Here is a 14,290-nt window from a genome sequence, read left to right on the forward strand (position 1 = left end):
TCTTAGTATAGGATGTTAAGCATCTCGTGCTATTAGGTTACTCTTTGAAATATACCAAGAGGCCTTTATCTGTGGCTCTTAACAAATTAAAATGGATATTGTGTTTTGAAATGGTCAGCATCTTTTGCTCATACTTCCCAAGGGGATTTACTGTTATTGTTGGTGCTCTGGAGTTAGCCTATCTGAGAATTAGTTAGAAAACTTTGCAAATAAGGAAAAGGCTTAGACAGGCACACATCTCATTTACAGTAGCAAAGCAGTGGCTTGCAGTTTTCAGAGATGCGATTTTCTTTTCGCTGATGCATGTACTGTGCTGGTTTAAGATCATTGATTTTCAATGAGATCAGGTGGTATTAAAATCCAGATTAAATGAGAAAAGAAGCAGGCCCCACATTTTATGTCTTAACAGCTAACAACATAAATCGGTGGAAGGTTATATTTAAATCAGTGATGGATGATCCACACAGAAATTAGGGCTCCCAACAAATAACAAACACCAAGCATCACAATTTCCAAATCTACTGTGTTTTAAGGATTCGGACAATATGCGGAAGATTTCTGACCCACGTGTTCCTCATGCGATAGTGCTGCATGATTTTCTAGCAGGTAAGTGCAGTTCAGTGGTAGCAGTGTAAATGGAAACAGTTAAAATTGTGGGCTCTTCTTTCTTTTTGAATCATGTTTACAGATTTTAGCTTAGTTACAGATTTTAGTTTACTGGTTCTGCTGCATGCCAGAACATATTGACAGTGCTAGGCTGTTTCTTGCTGGGAAACGGCAACATGCTTGAAGCAGTTTCCATTCATAGTTTTCAGTTTATTGCTTATAAGCAAACACAACTAAAGTGATTGCTGCAAGGGAGACAATGCAGTGGCTAAGTGAGAAAGTTTAAAGGGGATGAGGATGAAGAAGAAGAAATTGAAAGGATACCCGCGTAAGGCAGAAAGTGTACACAGGTCTGCCATGCCCAGAGTCACTCACTGAGTTACCTTTGTAGAAATGGCTAGATAACCATAAACACAGTTACAAACCTGGTTGGCCTGTGGGCATTACAGGTTTGATAGGCTTCTGGGGTTCCTTTGTGGGCAGTTTTCAGAGGGATATGGTGTCAAAGATATATGTGTAGATGGGAGAACAGGGGAAAGGGGCCCAGTACGAATTACTGCAGCTTGCCTCTTGTGCACAACTACTGTTTTGACATACGACGTGGGTAGATGTAATGTTCTGGCACTGCCAGAGACACACACAGAAATGGTTCATGGCTTAAATTAAACTGCACACACTCTGGATTGCAAGAAGGTAAGCACAGAAGGACTTGCCCCAAAGTTTCCAAACTCCACCTGCACCCCCCATTACCCCCCCTTTAAATGAAAATAATTGGCTTCATTTTGTTGATATTAATATGCCTAGTAGACTATTGGGAGGAAATTTAGGCTCATAGGATGACAGCCAAGTAAATTAGACCCATTGATTTAGCAGGCAGGTTTTATGTTCATAGGGAAGATGTAACCTAGCTCCTCTCTCTGTGCTATTGTAAGGGACTGTGCTGGCTCCAAACGCCAGTATGTTCCCTACTCCCAACCCTAAGTAGTTTATGTTATAGTATTTTTCAAACTCTGGCTTGTTTTTGCATACAGTTTGTTTTAAATGAGTCCTTTCTTAGCAATATTCAACATACTAGGCTACATGAACAGGTATAATTTTTTGTTGTCCACAGAACATACTGATGATTTGGACCTCTATTCTGGAGAGACTGTTTATCTTCTGGAGAAAATAGATGACGAGTGGTACAGAGGAAAATGCAAGAATTGCACAGGGATCTTTCCTGCCAGCTTTGTCAAAGTTATTGTAAGTAGGCCACTTCCAGTGAAATATGGTGCATTCCATCTATGTACACATCCCAGTTCTAATTTAATTTCTCCCCTGTGCATTTTATTGAGCATGCCATATAGATAAATCTTGCTTGAGTGCACAAAACCAGACATCAAGTTGCTTGTGAGGTGCAGCAAATCTATTTAATCTCGCAGCTCTGCCTGGCAGTTTATGGGCATCATTTTCATGATAATTTCAAGTTAAGTGAGAACACATCCTTTACTTAATTCAAGTGTGTTCATAAATCACCCAAGAGCATATTGTGCAGTTTCTCACAACAGCAGCCATGTTACTTTGGGGCTTCTTCTTGGTACATCATATCAGATTGTCTTCCACTCCTACACTTAAATAACATGGCCACCCATTACGGGCTTCAGTGTGTCTGTATATCTCCTAAAAAAGGAATGGGAATGTCAAAATCTTACAAAACCAGTTCTCTGCAGCTGATGCTGTGGTTGTATCAAGCAGGGTTCCAAAATATGCAGCACTGGGAGAAACAAGATGTAATTTAAGGGACCCTGTGTGCGTTTGTTATTTGTGCAACTATAAAGCAGGAGTGGCTAACCTGTGCCCGTCCAGATGTTTCTGGACTCCAGCTTCCATCAGCTCCAGGAAGTGTGGTCAGTGGTCAGGGATAATGGGAGCTTGGAATATAAAAACATCTGGAGGGGTTCCAGGTTAGCCACTCCAGCTACAGGCAAAGGAATCCAGAATGACTGGTGGCCAGGGGAACAGAAGATTGCAGCTTGCAAGAGTCTTACGGCTGCTCTATGATTTATCAAGCATTCAGGGACAGTAAACTATTAGCTTCTGCTCCACGATTCACCTTGTGTCTTACCGCCACACCTTGTGAATCCATTGAAGGATTTAAGAACTTTAGAAAAAAGAGAGGAACAGAAGAGTGCTTCCTGTAGGACAGCGGTTCTCAACCTGTGGGTCCCCAGATGTTGTTGGACTACAACTCCCATCATCCCTGAGCTCTGGCCTTGCTAGGTAGGGGTGATGGGAGTTGTAGTTCAACAACATCTGGGGACCCACAGGTTGAGAAAGGCTGCTGTAGGGGAAGTATAATGAGCTGTGCCCTTGTCTACAACAATCTGTTTTGCAGGGTCCGTCTGTGTGTCTAATCTATCAATCATTTGCTCTTGTGATGGTCTGAAAACAACTATAAATTGTAAAACTATGAGCCTAGAGTGACGTCTTTATCTAATGTTCATAAATGTGTTTACTGAAGGGGGGAAATACTTTGGGGGTTGGCAGGATGTTTTTAGAATCATAGTATTGTAGAGTTGGAAGGGACCCTGAGGATTGGGTCGTCCAGCCCCCTGTAATGTAGGAATATGCAGCTGTCCCATATGGGGATTGAACCTGCAACCTTGGCATTATCAGCCCCACAACCTCTAACCAACAGAGAATAATAGATTTTAAATTGGAAGATTGAACATCAGTCTCAGGATAGGGGGGGGGAGTCGCAGCATGTCTTTTGCAGAGATTCTGTATTTCCAGCCTTAGAAACATTTGGTTTTAGTAAGAAGCAAGGGCCATAACCAAAATGCTCCAAGGAGCTACGTGAGTCAGAAAAAAACCTGGCTCAGCCCATCTGAGAACACTGGGATTCATTAGCTAGCCATATGCGCTTGTTAGAATTTGGAGTGTATTTCAGTAATTCTTCAGTTTACACATTCTCCAGAATATTTTCATGTTTAATATATTTAACTCAATTTGAAATAGGAGTTGGACACCTGTTCCATGCAATTACCGTATTTTTCGCTCTATAACACACACCAGACCATAACACGTAGTTTTTAGAGGAGGAAAACAAGAAAAAATATATTCTAAACGAAATAGTGGATATATGATTTTTGTGGTTCATGCTGTGGCCACAGACATGTGATCTGACAGTGAGTTTGGAGTAGCCCAATGCAAAAATCCTGAGGATCCATGTGGATTCATGCTTTGTAACCACAGAGGAGGGAAGGAAAGGGAACCATGGATCCTCTGCTCACGACTGCAGCAGATCCCCCCTGCCACCCGCAGGCATTTGCTCCATAACACGCACAGATATTTCCCTTTACTTTCTAGGAGGAAAAAAGTGAGTGTTATGGTGCAAAAAATACGGTACTTTTTTTGGCAACTTGGGGTGCCTGCTATACATGTACAGCAGATAAATAAAATATTCATCTGGAGGAGGAGAGGTACCTATTTATCTACTTGTATTTTGACGTGCTTTCGAACTGCTAGGTTGGCAGGAGCAGGGACCAAGCAACGGGAGCTCACCCCGTCACGGGGATTTGAACCGCCGACCTTCTGATCGGCAAGTCCTAGGCTCTGTGGTTTAACCCACAGCACCACCCGCATCCCTTAAATAATGGCAGTGCCATAAATAATGGCATTGACCTCATGGAGCTGCTAATAAACCCATCTCCGTACAATATGTAGGCTTCCAACACAGGTTTTGAGGTAAATGGGTGAACACACCTGAGATTTCGACATGGACTGTTATGATGCCAGTGGAAGTGCAAAATTCCTTTGTGTGTATGTCTAAATATGTATGTTATTGTCCATTTCCAGCCATTTAGATTGAAACTGTTTAGGTGAAGATTCATTGGTAATTCCAAAATATTTCTATTAGGCAGGTGAACTCAAAACCAGAAATGAACACAGATTTTACATAGATTTCCTGATGTGTGGCAGAAGAGATTGCAATTCTGCCATCTAATAAGAAATATTGGTTCTGGAAGCAGTTATTGCTTTGCAGTAAAAGTTTACAACACTCACCCTAGGGTTTCTATGACTGTTTATAGCATATCTCATTGAGTATAAAACCAAATGCATAGTGGGAGAGCCTCTGGATAATAGATTGTTTCATCCATCTTCTTAAAATTCTGCTTTTGTATGAATAAAGTAGTAGGCTTTGCGACATATGTTTATTTGTTTTGGCTTGCAGATGGTGAGATCCAGGAAATCAAAGTCCTGGAATGGATATGTCTGAATAATTATTCTGACTTTTGTGACACGAACAAGCAGATAATAGACTGTAATATCAATTAGGAGAAGGAGCCAAAGGCAACAGCATGTAATTACTGTACTCTCAGTCCTGATTTCTGCCAGTCGTGTGTGCAGCCAAGAGAGGACTGTTGATACTGAAGTATGGTATTGGGAACAAAACAAAAAAAAGTATAGAACATGGTGTGTCTTCCAGAATATTGAATCAGAGACTGATCCTGCAAGAAACCCCTTTGGTTTTGATCCGCGACCAAAACATTCTAATAACTGAGCATTGCCACATGAAGGCTGCAGGTGGAACTGCAGTTTTATCAAGCAACTCTGCATTTTTAAGAATTCTGTTTTCAAAGCAGAGCAAACCTCTGAAGCTGGACACTTACGTTTTCCTACGTCTTCTTCCTAGGTTGATATTCCAGGAGAAAGCAACAGGAAAAAAGGGCACTTTCCATCGTCCAGTATTGTGTAAGTTTTCACAGCAATATGCAGTAAATGTCTAGAAAACCACAAGCAGAGTTCTTCTTTGTCAACAAAGCAGCTGCAGCTCCTTACACTCACACACGCACCCCAAAACCCCTCTATTCTTCTGGGTCATGGAATTGTGTGGAATAATGTCTAACGTCTTACAGGGCACCACAGCTAGAGATAGCAATAAAAATCAGTTACAGATAGGTACCCGTGTTGGTCTGCCATAGTCAAAATAAAAAATTCCTTCCAGTAGCACCTTAAAGACCAACTAAGTTAGTTCTTGGTATGAGCATTTCGTGTGCATACGTGTGTATCTGAAGAAGTGTGCATGCACACGAAAGCTCATACCAAGAACTAACTTAGTTGGTCTTTAAGGTGCTACTGGAAGCAATAAAAATCAGACACTCACATGAATAAAAATGCCTTCCACTCACACTAGGGTTTCTATGAAACCTGCAACCTGATTCTAAAACTTCATGCATCAGCACACAAGTTTCTTAAAATGCCATGATATTACAAAATAATGTAGCAGGACTCTAGGCTCTCTCATATCGTGTCAGAAGTATGATTAGTGAGACAAATGATACAGTGGGAAATGTTCCACCTGACTTTGTGCTGCTTGATTCTTGCAAAGTACTTAAAAAAAAATCAGTATTGTTAATTCAAGATCAATTACAACGTAAGGTAAAGAACAAGACGCTTTTTGTGTGCAGAATATAAACATTAGTTTGATTTGCAATGATTAAAGGAACTGGCAGATGGCATCATCCCTCAAACGTGTTTTTCCAAGGATTGATGTTAATTTGTTCTAGATGTAGAGCCTGTACTTGCGGAAGATAGGCAATAAAATGTCTGAAGGTAAAAAACAGTAACCTATTTTGATTCTCATTAAAGACTGAGTTATGTGAGGAAGGTAGGAATTGCAAATTTCTTATGTATCTGTGAGGTCCCTGCTAAATCAAAACATTTGCATATATCCAGTGACACAGTGGATCTGTCATTTGAAATATTGTTACATAGCATTTTAAAATTGCAATTAAGGTACTGGATTGATTACACTCAGTTGTAGAGTGTCTGCCTACTATAGGATTACTTTTTACAATTCTTTTTCATTTTTAACTCTCGAGCTATAATTTATTGTTCTTTGGTAGTGTGCAAAAAAATTATTTATTGTGTACAATAATCATTCAGTAGGTTAATGGGAACATCTGTCTTTTTATTTATTATTAGAATTTTGATTACGGTTGGAAAAATATTTAAGAAGGCTGGACATTTTACTTTATATTTCAGACGATAAAAAGTGATTTGAATTATTTCCATTTGTTATCAGTCTGGAGATAAACCACCAGCTGCCAATGTCATTAAAATAATATTTCAGTGTCACCTGCCCTCCAACATGGCTTTAACAATACCTTACTTTGAATTTACTGTGTTGCTAGTCTCACCCCCCCCCCCTCGCTTTGCAGATATCCTTTTTTGTTCAGCCAGTGATGAAAACAGAGACCGCAAACTGCACACAAACTAGAGATATCACTGAAACTTTTTAAATTTTCTGGCTTGGAAATAGGTACCTCAGGGCTATAGCGGTCACTTAAAATATCAAACATTATGGCCCAATAATTATTTCCCACCTCAAATTTTATGAGCCAGAGAATTAATGTCCTTCCCAGCCAATCCATGAGTCCTTCCTGCCCACTTATGTGGCTGCTGGCTTGAATGAAGGCAGGAGTGTTTCCTTGGAAACCCCCCCGGCACAGGTGCATTTATAGTAATTCATTTTTCCAGCCTGGTTATGACCCAAAGTGATGGGTTGTCCCTCTGCTAATAGTACATGCTTTGCCAGCTGCGAATTGCAGAAGCAACGTTGATTTCCAGCATATCTGCACTTCCTGTTCTGAGCCAAATAACTGGACGTAATACGAGCTGTTTTCTTTGTTTGGGACCACTTTGGAAATCTCACCTTTCCACCCACATTGAGATCATGTAGGCTGGTTTGAAATCACATGCAGAAATGTTAAGTGTTAAGTTGAGCTCTGTATTGAGGTAGTTGCATCAATTCCTGCTGGCAATGTCTGTACACTACCCAGTTTACGTAAATGGATTTCTATGCAGCCACCCACCTGCATCCGTGATCCCAGTGAGAATTTGCATTAGTCATACCTCGGGTTGAAGTAGCTTCAGGATAAGTATTTTCGGGTTGCGCGCTGTGGAGCGCGTTACTTCCGGGTTTCACCACTCGTGCATGCGCAGTCAAAATGACGTCACACACATGTGCGGAAGCAGCGAATTGCGACCCGCAGACACACGGATGCGGGTTGCGTTCACTTCTGGATGCGAACGGGGCTCTGGAACGGATCTCATTCGCATCCAGAGGTACCACTGTATATAAACCAGCTGCTCAGGTCTGAGCATTACGGCCATCTTTACAACCTGGCCTCACCAAAGACTAGATACTGCATTGCTTGACAGCTGTACCGACACAGCACCTACATAGTACCTGTTTGTGTCAGATATGGGTAGAGATTCCCTGGAATGGGCTTAACATCAATGGAAAGAGGCAGGCTGTTTTTTCAAGTCAGCAGTCAGTGCATACATGTGATGAAGGGGGCTCATTTAGAATAAAGCTGTTGCTCCATTCTTAATGTGGTTGATGGTTTGGAGCAAGAGTGGGGGGGGGAGCTATTACTGCTGTTCCTTTGAGCTTTGTTTTGTTATCTTTGTTATTTTAGAGGCCCTAGATGTATAGCTCGATTTGAGTACATCGGAGATCAGAAAGATGAATTAAGCTTTTCGGAAGGTGAAATTATTACTTTGAAGGAATATGTCAATGAAGAATGGGCTAGAGGAGAGCTGAGAGGCACATCTGGAATTTTCCCCTTGAACTTCGTAGAAATTATTGAAGATCTCCCTGGACCAGGTAATACAGAAAGCAATTGTGAGTAACATTACAGTCCAAACCCAAGGTTCACTGAGATGAGAGATGCTGGATTCGCAGAGCTTGGGCTTTCTTAGTTGAGCCAGGGCATAACTCCCCCCATCCTGACTCAGCCAGTGGAACATACACTGATTCAAATCTTGGAAGCAGGTACTGCCTTTACTCTTAATCTCTGTATAGGGCTTAGAAAAGTTTAGGTGATTTATAAGTGATAAATAATAATTCCCTTTATCATCCTCTTATGTAGATGGTGGAACATCACTGAATAAGAATTCTGTGTCTGTGTCACAGGTAATCCATTTAACATTTCTGCTCTTCACATGTTTGGTAAATATGCCATTAGGTATACCTTTAATTAACAATGGATGGAATCCAGTTTTCACACCCTGAACAGAAGCAGAGGGTAGGGTCACTGAAAGAGGAAGGGAAATAAAATGCCCTAGTACACATGTGGAATGGAGGTGGTGAAATGGGGCTTGAAGCATTGTGAAAAGAGATGAGGGACATAGGGAAACCCCCCACCCACCCACCCCCATAACTCCTGACTGATTCAGTCCAATTGCTTAGAAAGTTTTAAATTATACAAATTTCAAGGAAATAACAGATTTGCGATTAGCAAGAAAAATCCAAATATTTTTTTCTGGTTTATTTTAAAAAACTTTTGTTCCGCCAACAATTCTTTGAGTTGCTTATTTCACTGACAATTAGATTTTTGTTTCTGATAATGATAAAGATGCCCTAGGTGTGCTTGTAGAGATGAGTAAAAAGCAGTCTCTCGTTGGTGACAACTGAGAATTTATGGCTGCACAGAAGCACTGGACAATTAATATAAAATGAAAAGAACCGAGAGCTTGGCCTCTAAATAAACAATACCAGTAATAATAGCTTTTATCAAATGAACAAAATGTTATTTTTAGGGGCTGGGTAACCCTCATTATCTTATTTTGCAAAATAGAAAGCGTTATTATTCCTGGGCACTTCTTCATAGATTCATGCTAAACATGCTCATTTATAAGTAAAGCACACCAAATTCAACAGCTCTTTCTTCTGGCATATATGTTTAGGATTACAAACCTGCAGTGATACATTCTCAAATGTGGCCAACATCTTCAGATGCGATCATAAAAGGAAAATGGAGTCAAGAGAAGGAAGCAAGAGCAGACCTGCAGGAAGCCCATTCATTTCAGAGTTTCCTCTTGCTGTTGCATGCCCAGGGGTCTGGGTTGGAAAGCAGTTATATTTTTGTACTCATTGGGCTTCCGCTTTCTCCATAAAAGTCAATGAAATAAGATGTGTGCACTCAGAACGCCACATTACCTTCTGCCTTTTAGTGTAAGGAACGCACAGAGAAATAAGCTACTTAAACTGAGCCGAAAGATATGCTATCTTTTCTTTGTGCTTCACAGGCCAGGATTGATATAAAGCTTTTTTCACCAGTAATCTGCTTTAAGCCTATTAAATATTATGTACATAAGTAATGGGGGCTGGGTTGCTTTCCATACAGTAATAGAAAAGTTCTCTCTTCCATTTTTGCAGCTGGAAGGACGTGCCGGACAGTGGTGTGATGCACTCCATGATTTTACAGCAGAAACGCAGGAAGACTTGTCCTTTAAAAGGGGAGATCACATCTTGATATTGGAACACTTGGACTCCGAGTGGTACAGAGGGAGACTGAATGGAAAGGAAGGAATTTTCCCTGCAGTGTTTGTTCATGTTTGCTCAGGTAGTGCTGAATGGAATGTAAAATGGGAGTTTCTTGATCTAGTTTTGTATAAACTTTTAAGGTTTTTAGAAATGTATGAAGTGGATTCAAACATGAAGGGCTTATAGTTCTTTTAGGCCTTAGTGGGTACGTGGAAAGGGGCTTCAGGACATGGGTAATTTGCATGATCCACTACGATAGATGGACACGTGGCAGGTTGCACACAAATACATTTCCTGAAATGCCCATTCTACATGATGCAGTTTGCTGCGAATCAGCTTTCTTCATCAAGATGCTGCCCTTGAAAATTTTGATGCAGAAGCTCCAATGCTTCCAGGGCAGATGAAATCCCTTTGAATTAATTTATAAATACTACCACACTTTGTGCTGTTCTAGATTTCTATGCAAATGCCACACTTTAGGTAGCTCGTTCAAAATGGAAGGCAGTTTCCCAACACTCAAATGCGCTCCGTTGCAGTGAGTTTGCAGATAAGCTTATTATGGCAGCAATTAGACAGGCAGACAGCCTCAGTTGGTCCTTGAAGCGTGACACATTCTGCCATGGATCTAACAATTAGTCCATCCCTAGGAGAGGCTTGGTTACATTTCTAAATAAATCACCACTCTCACACACAGGGCTTAGTATTGCAAAAAAGAAAGAAAAAGCAATGAACTCTTAAGGGAAAACATTCGTTTAGACAGAGAAAGCAACTCACTAAATTGACAGATGGATGAAGAGTGTACCTTGGTGATGTAGAATTGTCATAAATTCCATGGTATTTTTGGTACCCAGATCCTAAAGCTGCAGCATCATGTGGGATACAAGCAGCGCAGTCCCAACCTGTTGTGCTTATAAAAATCCCACTAACCTGCTGTTTGAGTGTCTTGGGACAGTGCCAGTTACTGGCGCAGTAGCACTGACATAGGCCACAGGTTTGGCATTATCTCAATAATGTTTTGGGTACTATCATGCTCACGTCTCTTCAGCTAGGGGGCAACAGGGAAAGAGTGGTTCCTAACCTCACACAATGCCTCAACTTGACTTCAACTAACTCCATGCTTTTAGAAACCCTGAACAGTTTCCAAAACTCCCACTCACACTTGTATTTCTGCTTGGAAAAAAGATGGGGAACAAACTTTTCTTAGGTATACAATATGCATCCTGCTCTCCTCTCCCTTTCCACTCAATCAAATTTTAGACGAAAGTAAGAAATATGGCAGCTAATGGGAAACAGTGTAGTACAATTGCCATCTTTGCGGTGAAAGAATAATACTATCATTCTGTTTTACAGGAGGAACACAGTCATCACAACCTCCAGGTACTAAGAAACAAAAAGCCAAGGCTTTATATGACTTCCATGCTGAGAACGTAGATGAACTCTCCTTCAAGGTATCTTTTTAAACCCATCCATTTTGTTTATTTGCCACACTGCAGTGCTAAAGGTGGCACTGTGTAACTCTTAAAAATATTGATCTGCATCTCTTTTTCAGTTGGTAAATTGAATAAGTATATCCAGAACAATTCTCCACTTGATAGAGCTACTTCTGAAGTATTATTGTTACATCTGAGCCAGGGAGCTGACTTAAGACTGAGTCAGAATATAGGTCTAGCTAGCTTAGTATTGACAACCATAGCTGAAAGCTGCTCTCTAAGGTCTTTCCCATCCCCATTCTTGACCCCAGGGATTGAACCTAGGGTTTTTCAACCACTAAGCTACAGCCCCTAAAATATGAGGCCATATACTTGTTTATTGTTTAAATGTTTGGGCCTCCCTAAACTGATCCAGTGGCCAGTGGGGTAAAGGACATAAACTTAAATGTGCATGGAGACAGGAATCCTCGGATTTAGTTCCTAGCATATCTTAATAGGGTTGGGTTGTTTGAAACCCTTGAGCACCTCAGCTAATCAATGTACACAATGCTAAGCTAGATATACTGATGGTCAAGGCAGTTCCTATAGTATGCTGAATACAACTGAAGATAAGAGTGAGGTGCTGTTGAAATTGGGGCCACGATCAGCTACTTCTCAGCTGATAAAGAATATATCGGAAACAAAATACCGCCTGCAATTTGGCTAGTCAAGGAAAGTCTTTATTTTGTGCAATAAGATTCATTTCATCCAACCTAAAGGAATGGCAAGCGAATATAGAACTTCAGCAGAATGCCACTATGGGAACTTGACAATACTGAAAAAATGACACCCTTCCACATTTATATTTACTTTAACCATTCCATCAGGTTGGTGATATCCTAACTGAACTGGAGTCTGTAGATGAAGAATGGGTGACTGGAGAGCTACATGGCAAAACTGGAATATTCCCCAAAAACTTTGTCCAGATTATACATCCCTCCTGAAGATAAAACCCAGTCTTGGACCATCTGCCTACAGAAGCCTATACAAGCAAATACCTTACTAGCACAAAAGCACATTACTGCAGGTAGCAAAGGTTGCCTTCTATGATCATACGATCTACTCTTTGACTATCAAATGCATTTTTGCACTATTTTTATAAAGGTATACTAGAATATACAACATTTTGTAGACTATACAATATTTTGTTTCACGTTTACACTTATTTAGAAGTCTTGCTTACTCGTTCTTCCAAGAAACGGAATTTGGTACAATACTTGACTGCTGGCAACTTGCATTTTAGCAAATGCAGCTAAATATTCAAGCTGCGTTATTCCTTTCCAATGCCATACTATACTTAAATCAGTAAACACTAAATAGCCACTGTGTGAAAACATTAGCCCTGATGTACAGTCTGATCACTGTAAGGTACAGGGTTTGGTGGGTTGGGTTTTTTGTTTCAGAAACCATGTTAAACTACTCATTGCTTACTCCATCACTTAGTGTTAAAGGAATAAAATATCATGAAACACGATTCTAGAACAGTGTTTCTCAAACTTGGGTTTCCAGCTGTTGCTGGAGCTCACCACTGGTCCTGCTAGCTAGGGATGATGGGAGCTGTAATCCAACAACAGCTGAAAACCAAAGTTTGAGGAAACGCTGGTCTAGAAGGTTACTCAGTTATATGAGCAGATGAAGCTTCTTATACCAACCCTTACCATTGTTCTGTTTAGCCTAGTACTATCTACTCTGACTGCCAGGGGCTCTACATGGGTTCAAGCAGTAGTTTCTTGGTTGCTATCTGATCTTTAACTGGTCATATAAAGGACTGAATCCAAAACAATATGTGTGCAGGGCACATGCTTCACCACTAAATTATGCAGACAAGTGGCTCATTATCTAGTAATTACAGTATAAAAGGTTCTCCTATTCAGAATGCTGCCTTCAATTCAACCTGGTGCTTTATACCCTTCATTCTTTCATATTGTATTCAATTTTTTAAACCTTTTGCTGACTTCCCTTGTCATCTTTTCACCATATTTTCTTGAACTAAGAGTACTTTTGTGTTCGAAATAATGTTGCATGTGAAAATATGCCTCGCTATAGGTGACATCCAACTAAGACATACTCATAGCAGATCTGCAGAAATCAATGACTCATTTCATTGAGTCAATGCTATGGCTTAGTTGGATACCACCCTATATGACCGCTTCTTTATAACAAGTTAGACATACCATAGTTTTGTCAAAAATCTGTATTGCTGCCCATGGATTTTGTCTTCCTGTGTGTCTCTAAAAAGTCTGTAACTTACATCAAAGCTGCATGCTGGTTTGTTCTTGCCTGCCTTTTTCAGAGTTCTTAGATGAATCTAGTTAAGATGATAAAGGAAAAATAGCAATTCGGTGGCTGTATTATACTTATCCTACATCTGTAATGCAGGTCTGTGCTGAATAATTTTCATTACACACCCACACCCAAAATAAAAAAAATTCCTTCCAGTAGCACCTTAAAGACCAACTAAGTTAGTTCTTGGTATGAGCTTTCGTGTGCATGCACTTCTTCAGATACACTGAAACAGAAGTTGCCAGATCATTCTATATAGTGAGAAGGTGGGGAGGGGTATTACTCAGAAGGGTGGTGGGAATGGGAGATTGGCAGATAGCTGAGCCTGTTGACGACTCTTAACGACTGCAATAGGTCTTACAGGAAAAGGCAAGGGGTGAGAAGGTGAAAAATGGCTTAGTCGTGTATAATGAGATAAGAATCCAATGTCTTTGTTCAGACCAGGTCTCTCCATGGTTTTAAGTTTGGTAATGAGTTGCAATTCAGCAGCTTCTCTTTCCAGTCTATTTCTGAAATTCTGAAATTCGTGCATGCACACGAAAGCTCATACCAAGAACTAACTTAGTTGGTCTTTAAGGTGCTACTGGAAGGAATTTTTTTATTTTGACTATGGCAG

The 14,290-nt window shown here is 40.5% G+C and overlaps 1 protein-coding gene across 5 annotated transcripts in view; it reads left to right on the top strand.

The window, feature by feature from the left end:
* The window catches only part of SH3D19 (SH3 domain containing 19), a 65,033-nt gene extending 51,304 nt beyond the window's left edge, over positions 1 to 13,729 (top strand). For all 5 annotated transcript variants that reach the window (XM_081208324.1, XM_081208323.1, XM_081208322.1 and 2 more), the window contains 8 exons: positions 534 to 606; positions 1,718 to 1,848; positions 5,282 to 5,340; positions 8,073 to 8,260; positions 8,526 to 8,569; positions 9,815 to 10,001; positions 11,273 to 11,370; positions 12,219 to 13,729. In XM_081208324.1, the coding sequence (XP_081064450.1) occupies positions 534 to 606; positions 1,718 to 1,848; positions 5,282 to 5,340; positions 8,073 to 8,260; positions 8,526 to 8,569; positions 9,815 to 10,001; positions 11,273 to 11,370; positions 12,219 to 12,335 (897 nt within the window). In that variant the 3' untranslated portion in view covers positions 12,336 to 13,729. The remainder of the gene's footprint in view (positions 1 to 533; positions 607 to 1,717; positions 1,849 to 5,281; positions 5,341 to 8,072; positions 8,261 to 8,525; positions 8,570 to 9,814; positions 10,002 to 11,272; positions 11,371 to 12,218) is intronic.
* The last annotated feature ends 561 nt before the right edge of the window (positions 13,730 to 14,290 follow it).

The sequence above is a fragment of the Podarcis bocagei genome (genome assembly GCF_964188305.1).
Source record: "Podarcis bocagei genome assembly, chromosome: 9".
Lineage (NCBI taxonomy): Eukaryota > Metazoa > Chordata > Lepidosauria > Squamata > Lacertidae > Podarcis > Podarcis bocagei.